The sequence below is a fragment of the Podarcis gaigeae genome (genome assembly GCF_964106915.1).
Source record: "Podarcis gaigeae genome assembly, chromosome: 4".
In the NCBI taxonomy this organism is placed as follows: Eukaryota; Metazoa; Chordata; class Lepidosauria; order Squamata; family Lacertidae; genus Podarcis; species Podarcis gaigeae.
Genome location: NC_139677.1, coordinates 55,903,771 through 55,913,081, shown reverse-complemented (window position 1 = coordinate 55,913,081; position 9,311 = coordinate 55,903,771). Strand labels below are relative to the sequence as shown.

The 9,311-nt window shown below is 39.9% G+C and overlaps 1 protein-coding gene across 2 annotated transcripts in view; it reads right to left on the bottom strand.

Moving 5' to 3' along the window:
• URB1 (URB1 ribosome biogenesis homolog) overlaps positions 1 to 9,311 on the bottom strand; it is a 48,566-nt gene that overhangs the window by 6,986 nt on the left and 32,269 nt on the right. For both annotated transcript variants that reach the window (XM_083735819.1, XM_083735820.1), the window contains exons 26-33: positions 8,953 to 9,146; positions 7,484 to 7,594; positions 6,680 to 6,743; positions 5,701 to 5,872; positions 4,768 to 4,870; positions 1,565 to 1,725; positions 991 to 1,102; positions 609 to 715 (exon numbers count right to left, since the gene is read on the bottom strand). In XM_083735819.1, the coding sequence (XP_083591945.1) occupies positions 609 to 715; positions 991 to 1,102; positions 1,565 to 1,725; positions 4,768 to 4,870; positions 5,701 to 5,872; positions 6,680 to 6,743; positions 7,484 to 7,594; positions 8,953 to 9,146 (1,024 nt within the window). The remainder of the gene's footprint in view (positions 1 to 608; positions 716 to 990; positions 1,103 to 1,564; positions 1,726 to 4,767; positions 4,871 to 5,700; positions 5,873 to 6,679; positions 6,744 to 7,483; positions 7,595 to 8,952; positions 9,147 to 9,311) is intronic.

Below are 9,311 nucleotides of genomic sequence, written 5' to 3'. Positions count from 1 at the left end.
TTAATCATTTTTCTGCATTCAGAATGTGCCTTCTTATACAGTCACATACTGAATGTAGGGAAAAAGATGCTCCACTTGCCTGTCTGTATCTTAGCGCAAACACACAGATAACCAGCTTCACCATTTTTTCTTGTGAATGTAACATCCCATGCCTGCCGTGATTTGGTTTAGTTTTTATGTGTTTTGTTTGTTGTATTTTGTTATTTGGGTTATATGGATAAAATTTAATAAAAATACTTTTAAAAATAATAATAATGCAAATATGGAATTTGGAATGTGTTTCAAAAATGTGGTGAATAGCAGAAGGAAAAAATAAAGAGGCCATGCATGAACAGAATTGTGTAACAGGAAGAGGCGGCTGCCACATGGACACTAATCTCAGTGTCTGAACAATGACTCTTTTACCATGCTCAGAGTTTAGAAATGAAGATCCTGGGTGCTGCAATCAACTATAAAGACTATTTACATGGTGATTTGGTTGCAACAGACAGGAAAAGAAAAGAAAGATTCTCAGAATTACTTGACAGGTACCAGATTTTTGTGTACAGAGAACAGAAAGCAAATAATTGTGCTATTCATGAATGACAGTTTACACAGATTTCTATTACCTCGGAATCAAAACTGTAGAAAAGCTGAAAAAATCCAGGCACCTTCTTCAAATCCAAATACTGATGAGATAGAAGGAACTTGTTCAGCTTTGTGTACATGTGCTCCTCTGGGAAGAAAACAGAATGGTTACTGTAGCATGAAAAACGCCCTTATCATTTCCATTATTAAACTCAAGAAATTTCTATGCTCATCTTAAAAATCTCTCCTTTTACAGCATGACAAATCTGACAAACATTTCATGATCACAGGGATATCTAAAATGGAAGTACAATTTGACTAAAAGCCATTGTTTTTCATTCTGAAACAAAACCAACAAAAACAAAATGGTTATCTTATGAATGAAGGAAGATTAGAGAGCAGGTGTAACTTGTTCTAGAATACCTGGCTTTAGCATTTGGTGGGCTACTCTTGAAACATACAGTGCCAAAGGGAAAGTAAATCTGAGATTTGGTTGTCTGATTCCATTCTGCACAACATCCATAAGGTAAACCAACTGAAGCACAAGACAAAAAGAGAGAAATAATCAGGAAATTGGTTGTATGATCCTATCAGTAACTGCTCAATTGTAAACACAGTCCTCATATGACAACACAGTATGATTTTCATCAGAAACTGCAGAAAGTATATGTTAATCATAGTATAGAAATTATACTCAATTGAATTAGAATACCTATCCTAATATAACTGAATGGAAGTGATGAGGAAATGATTACTAATACAAATGAATGGGAAATATTAAGTTCTGTATTTCACTCGTGGGTTGAGTCCTATACATAATTTGGAAAACTGGGAGGTGGGCAAGGAAGTTACATAGTACCCTGAAAATCAGAAGCATATTGACATCTTTGGCAGTTAGCAATACAGTTATCCTAGGAGATGCTTTCAGAGCAAGTTTAGACTTAGGCATGTTTTCAAACCACTGCATACTTTAGGAAAGCTAAAGTTAACTCCTTACCTGTTTCTGTTCTCTAAACCGAGCCCCTTCCAGGTGAGAGCGGAAAGAGCTCAGGACATAGTATGCTGCCGCTCGCATGTTACTGTCATAGCTGCTAAGGGCTGCTACTGCCAGACCCAAGGCATTGACGTCAACAAACTTATGATATGCTACAACACACTCTACATAGGAAAAAAGGAAGGGGAAGGAATGTTTTAAAATGTAAAAAGGAAACTCTCAAAATCTTTTACAAGGTAATTTTTTAAAGGAAGACTAAATTATAGGTATGCACATTAAATCATAGCAATTTCTAGAAGAAGAGTGAATGAATGCCTGATTAGAAAATTATCCTCTTCTATTCTTCTGCAACAAAGAATTCAAGATAGAATCTCTCTGAATTGCCTCTGCTTAAGCAAATAAAGACAGAAACCCTCTTGCACCTGAGTTTCTAAGGAGCCTTCCATTCTGGCACCACCCAAACCCTATCTCTTTGTAGCCCTCCTTCCCATACACCGAGGTGCACATACAGGGTCAATTAAAACAGAACTAATTACTCTTTACCATGCTTTTGTTTGTACCATGTGGTGTTTGATACAGCTTGGTAACAAGGATCTCTATTTCTGTTTCATCAGTGCATGTGTATTTGTGGAGCAGTGATTCTACTTCAAGCTAGTGATTGAAAGTTTGGAACTGGAAGGCAGAGCAATTACAGCTGAATCTTTTCCCCGTGAGCCACCCCTTTTCCCTTACTAAAAGAGAGATTCTGTCAACAAGGAATCTTGTTCTGTATTTTGGGGGCTAGCCCTAAATTTATGGAGTGAAGATTAATCTGGAAATAGGAGTATAGGTCATGGAAGGAAACATCAATGCTGGACCTGGCCTTGGCAAAATGAAACTTGACAGCAAGTTTAATTTATGTTGGACATACAGTTTTGTTTACAAAACCTTGGAAAAATCAAGGGGAAACGGCTGCTGAGATAATGATCAGTTCTAGAGGTGTCTTTTTCCCCTTTTGTATTTCATTTGGGGCTTTTACGCCCAGTGAGAAGCAATTATGGAACATTTATTCACAGGAGACTGTTATAAACACATGTAGGAAGCAAAAAATATAACAAAGACCCTTTCGGCCACCTGCTGTAACGGCCCAGCATGTTTGGGGTTGTTCCATAGAGCACGTTCAGAACGAACGGCTGTCAAAAGATTCCATGGAGACAGCAGGTTCTTAAAAGATTATTTGAAGGATAAAAGGAAGGATTGTGTGATGCAGTAAGTGGGAGAAAGCCTCAGGGAACTGAGGCAGCAAGAGAGGCAAAGAGGAACCAAAGCAAGATCTGCAGCTTGGATGGTGTTAGTGAGAAAGACAAAAATGATACAGGAATCATAATGGGGAAAATATCTGGTTTTGACTGTAGTGGGGTGGACAGCCTTTAGCTGGATGCTCCCATGTCCTACACCAGGCATGGCCAAACTTGGCCCTCTAGCTGTTTTGGGATTACAACTCCCATCATCCCTAGCTAACAGGACCAGTGGATAGGGATGATGGAACCGTAGTCCCCAAACAGCTGGAGGGCCAAGTTTGGCCATGCCTGTGACCTAAGCAAATGCTTTCACACATTCACAGAATGCCTTGCTGCCACTGACCAGAAAAGATTTTCTTTCTGTGGTAACGCAAGCTAAGAGAAGCTATGGCTATGAAGCCACAAGGAAAAGTAAACAAGAGTCGGTGGACAGGTGAGGTAACAAATCATCCACAAAAACAGAGAATCAAAGCAAGCAGTGCTTTTCAAAACAATATTGTTTCTGGTGGTGGGAAGAGGTTGCCATTCCAAAGATGAAAAATTGTCTTCTCCCACCCAAGACTAAAAACAAGCTCTGCTTCACCCTATTTAAATCAACCTACTTACTCCCACTACCACATACCCTTAAATGCTGTACTCACTACACAGTCTCTCTTTCTTCTTTCAAATTTGATTTGGAAATCCTGCCTGCTTGGTAGCTTTCTCAAAAAACAAAAACGAAACACCTGTTCATGTGGCCTAACTGTGTGTAGCTTCTCAGCCACTTGAATTTCCTTTTATGCCCCCGCTCCACCCAGATTTCACATACTCAATCCAGCAGCAGCCAATATTCCTCATAGCACTGACAAATCTAATGATTCCAAACTCCTGCAAAACAACGTAACAAAATACAGGACAGGAGATGCTGTGGGGGAAAACACCCACCCACCCCTTCACTATTAAAAGAAGCATTGGGTCTTTTTTTCAATTGTTGAGTGAAAAATTTTGGTTGGGAAAATGGAGATGGTAAGTGGCAGGTACCAAGACGATGAATGCAAAACCAAAACGGTGACTGCCAAGTGCACTGGCGGCCCTTCCAAAACTGTGTGTGCTGCTGTGTCAGATGATGTTCTTCCTCCATCTCAAAACCCCTTCTTGTTTTCTTTAAAAAGTATAATTAAAGCCTTTGGGGTCAATTTGATATCTGATGTCTGCTCTGAATGGAAGAGTAAATAGTTTAATAAGCAATTACATTATCAACTAGCCACCTGTTTTAGACGATGCCGTGACTCCTGGGCAAACGCAAACCAGATGCCATAATGCAAATGAGCTCCGGATTTTGAAGCATTTTATAAACAGATAAGACAGATATATAAAGCGTACTATGTTAGCTCAGCAGATGTGCATAAAGAGCTTGCGTCCAATTACACAGGCCTCAGACTAAACCAGGAACACAAATAAAAAGCAAAGGAAACAGCATTGGAAACCACAAGAAATATTCCAAAATCCACTGTTGGCCAACATATTTCTTAGAACCAACCAAAATGACGCGTGCTTTGGGTTCTGTCAAAACTTTTGATTGGGCTGGAGGTTATATAAAGCAAGGACGGGGGGAGGAAGAAAACTAACAAACTAACAAAATAACCAACAAAAAATGGTTCAGTGTAATAGCCTGCCTTGTCAATATAAAAACTGCCAGCTCTTTTATTTGTGCTCTCTACCTTATTGTTTGGCTTAAGGCTGCAGAAAGATCTGGGTAACAAAATTTATATTCTCAAAAATGGAGATCAGCCATTGCCTTTTTTTTAAAATCACACAAGCTTAGCTGCAACCTCAGACCTGCATAGCAAATCTTTGACAGTTTTCAAGCCATAACTTTTGGGGGGGTCTATGTTTACAGTTTCACACTAAATGCTTCCTAAAATACAAGAAAACCATTTCCTATACCTGGTCTCAACAATTCACTGAAGAGATGAAGGAGAAAACAGGGGTCATAGAGATCCTGAAGAGCCACTTCGCTTTTGCCTTTGCTTAGGAGCATCTGTTCTTCCTAAATACAGGATATAAAATAAGGTATGACTGAATTTTAATTGACATGTTTTTTAGCTGCCGTGAAAGCCTTCTCATAACAGTCATCATATAAGAACCGCAGGGCATCCTAAAGCTCGGTGATAGCTGTGTTACTGCTTTGGGTTGTTTTTTTACAGCTTTCCCTGACCTCAATGACTGCTGTGCAATAAGAAATTAAGAAGAGCCTGCTAGATGAGGTCAATGGTCCATCTTGTTCTCAGTCACCAACCAGATACCTAGGGGAAGCCTGCAAGCGGGGCTTGAGCACAATAGAGCTCTCCCTTCCTGCAGTTTTCATCTACTGGTTTTCAGAAGCATGCTGGCTCCGACTGTGGAGGTAAGCCCATAGCCCACTAAAGGGTTAGAAGCCACGGATCCTATGCATGTCAACGCAGAAGTAAACCCCACTGATTTCAGTTTCCAGCTAAGTGTGTCTAGGATTTGCAGCCTGGCTGCATCTCTCTTTTGCAGGAAAAAGCTTTACATTTCCTCAATAGCTGCTACAATTTTGGCCCAAGGGTTTGGTGGTTAATTCCTAGATCATAATTAGCACCCAACTCTGAAACCTCACTGAACTGAAAGGATTGCAGTTTCGCAGCTTTCAAACAGACTATGCAGTCGTTACATTAAAAAAGAAAAGAAAAGAAAAGAAAAGAGGAATAAGGCCCTTTAATATAAATCAACCAGATGCTATGACTGCCACTGTGACTATTAACAATGCCACTTTCAAGATAAATGACCTAAGACTAAAATGGTTCTACTGTACGTATGTTTTTAAAAGGACAGAAATCTGTGGTCAGATGAAGGCACCTCTGTGGACAGGAGATGCCGATGCTGTGGGAAATGGAGAATGGTCCTCATCATCATTTCTCGGTCTAGCAGACACAGAATTTCTTCCATGCTTGGCTGCTGCCACAGGGACCTTCCCAGACTCTTGCATGTCTTATGGTGTTCCACAGCAGCTGGACCCCAAAGCAGGATTCTGGAATCATATTAAGATGCTATGTGTTTTCCAACTTTGTATATGAAGAGAAGATAGCAATTACACAAAGCAATTTGACCTGTAAATGGTAGAACAATGTTTTCCTTTTCTCTTCACTTCTTTATTTATTACCAGAGAAACCAAAGGTAGGATGTGTTTCCTTGACAACCTTAGTTTTCCTTCCAAAGCACTTTGAAACAAAATTAAACTACGAAGCAACAGTCACTCTGCTGTGTTCCTTTTTAGCCATCTTGGCTCTTAGAGAAAGGCTGCAATACTGCCTCCTACACAGTATCACAGTATCAGCAATAAACAACACAGTTTTTTTGGTAGCTGCCACAATATCACTCAATGAAAGAAAATGCTTTTTTCTATTAAAAAAAAATTAGAATTCATTTCCAAGGGTTCCACCACGGAAGAAGGTGGGATAAACCTCAGGAGGTGGGTGGGTTCACAGAGGAAAGAATAGATACCTTTTAAAAAGAATGTACAGTATGATGTGAACAGAGAGGCAGACTCTTGGAATAACCCATAAATGATTCAGGGTGAGTTGAAAGAATCTGTCAATGTTCAGATTCTAAAATGGATCAGGTGAGTCAACTTTGGAACTGCAGTCTATCAGATTCCATTCCCATCCCTACCACTAGTTTTAAGGAATAACTGTTCCTCTGCACAGGTTTAAACTCCCCTCAACATGCCCTTTGTATATGCAAATACCTGAGGCACGTAATCCACAGGAAGGCAAACCTGACACACACTGTACACATTATCTACCCGATACACTGACGAACATGGCAGTCAACTAACCTGAAGTTTACAAGGCTTAGACCATTCTTTTCATACAATTTAAGCAGCTGCAATATCTTCTGGTCTAAAATAAAAAAGAGAAAAAAATGATAGATAGATAGATAGATAGATAGATAGATAGATAGATAGATAGAGTGCAAACCTTTGGGCACATGCAACTATTGATTTCTGCAACATTGAGTAAGAACTTTAACCTTAATCAAGAGAGGTTTTTCACCTGACATCATTTTGAACACAATACTTTGCAATGAAGGCAGTGCACATGTTCTGCTGCAAGTTATCATCTAAAGGCACAGCAGATGACATATGAATGCCTGTGGATCAGTATTAAGAACCACATACTGAAGTCTTTGTGGCATTCTGTTGTACAAAACACACCACACCCTACTCAGTTTCCCTCAGGCTACTGCTCTGTACTTCCTTTACCTAAGCCACAACCCTCAGACCAACCAGTCTCTGAACCTCCAAATACAGTTCCCTTCCAGCTACTACTCCTGCCACTTCTTGACCACTACCCATGTCTCCTAAGACGCTGTTTCTTTCTCTCCTTTTATCTTTGTTTAGTCCCATTTCAAATAGTTCCCTTTTGACAATGGGAACAAAAAGAGGATAGGAAAATTACTTCACTTAAACTCCTTAGAATGCATGCATGCACTTATTTCTTTGGTCATTTTCCCGAACCACCCAGGAACTGTAGGATTTGTCTGAGCTACTACATATGACACACATGGTAGTTTGGCTGCTGCATTTTAAGAAGTCTCAAAAATTAGGCCATGCATCTCTTTCAACTGCAAATACGCTTACCTGTAGTGCTCAGTGTTGCACCGTAGGCTCCAAGCAACACAGCAAAATGGTTGCTCTCACAAACTGCAGGGCAGAGTTTCACTAGAGTCAGCAGGATGTCCACTAATGCCTCTAAAGCAAAAAGTAAAAATATTTTTTCCCTCTTCCAAATGACTTATCGTCTCTTGTCAAGCAATTTGAGAATACTACAGTTGCTCAGGTGCTTCCTAACAACAATGGTGCTGGTCACTCACACTGCTAGGCTGTTCTTTGGGGCAAGACCTGCTGAGATGAATGGAGCACCATGAGAGCTTTCATGAAGCTCCCATTCATTTTAGCCACGCAGGAGAACTTCCCAGTGGACAGTGACTGTTGCCAACAAAATGGAAAACACATTATTATATAACTGTGAAATGTTCATCGCTTTCACATAGGGCTTTTTGTTTTTGAAGAAAATGAAGGCCCTTTTCAATTCATAAAACATGTGTTCCAATATGAAGGGGGCCTTGAAAAGTATTATTTTATCACCAGGAACAGACAGTGTGGTGGGGCAGCGCTGCCTTTCTGATACCAATGCCCCTGCCTCTTACCAAGACAAAGGTAAGGGGGAAGAACAAAGTTTAAAGGGAGCACCAGATTGGCTCTAATGCTGCACCCATGGAGCCCTGATCTCACTTCTGGTTTGCCCCCTCGCTGCGTAGTCCAGGTAAACGGCAGTTCTGCAGCACTGATCCACACAGTTCCAGCTACTCAAGCTTCCCACACATTCCATTCAAGTTTTGTGCGGAAATTAATTGGGCCATCCTTCCTTTCTCCTCTAATCCCCATCCAGTGTAACATGGGAACTTCTGCCCTTGTGCTAATTAATGGGTATCGGGGTTAATTAAACAACTTTTGCATAGGTTTTTCCAGGGTTCCTTTTTGTAAGCTCTTAAATGATGCTGTGTAGCCCAGATTCTTTCAATTTGCATTACTCCACCTATTCCTGCATCTAGTCTAGGATAAATTCCACTATGTCATTTCCTAAGAAAAAGGGACAAAGCTGAGATTCTGAGGATTTCAACTAGCACTGTAAATATCCCAGTAAGACCAGGTAACCCAAAACAAGTGGGCTATTTTTTAGCATGCTTAATTACAAAATAGACAAAGCTGTATACAATACTGCAATAACTGTTTCAGAAATATATAGCCAAAGAATAAAAAATAAAGTAAGAAATGCTAAGTTCAATGATAAATAAATGCAATCCAAATGCAAATAGATAGTAAGAAAAGGCACTGGAGCTGAAAAAATATACAGAAAAGGGACAACGCAATGATAATAGAGAAGAGTTAGTAATATGTTAAAAGGTAAATGCTAAAATAATTATGTTCTAGATACAGCAGCTCTGAAAACATCTAGGTGGGCTGGCAAGTGGAAGGATGAAAAACAACACGTGAAAGACACTTGGGTTATATATAGATACACAAGGAAACAAATGAGAAGGTGATACCTCTTTCATGAATGTTTGTGTCATCACCTTCTTGCGACCTCAGCATAGTTGACAAAAATAAGGAGTGCTGCGTGATCATCATATAAAGCACCGACAGCTTCACTAATCTCTGAGCAGCAGGGATTCCTTTCTGGTACAGTAAATTGATAGCTGCATTCAGAGTTTTCAGAAAGCCCTGGTCTTTATAACGGTACCTACATGACAGAGATTTAAAGAGACGTTGAGATAAAAATCATGCACTCTGCCTGCAAAGTGAATGAAAGAAAGAATTATATCCCAGGAGTTGGTTTGGTCTGTCAACCACTTTGCCACACCGCTTTAAAAGTACTGTGTATGATATCAATTGGTGAACATCTATT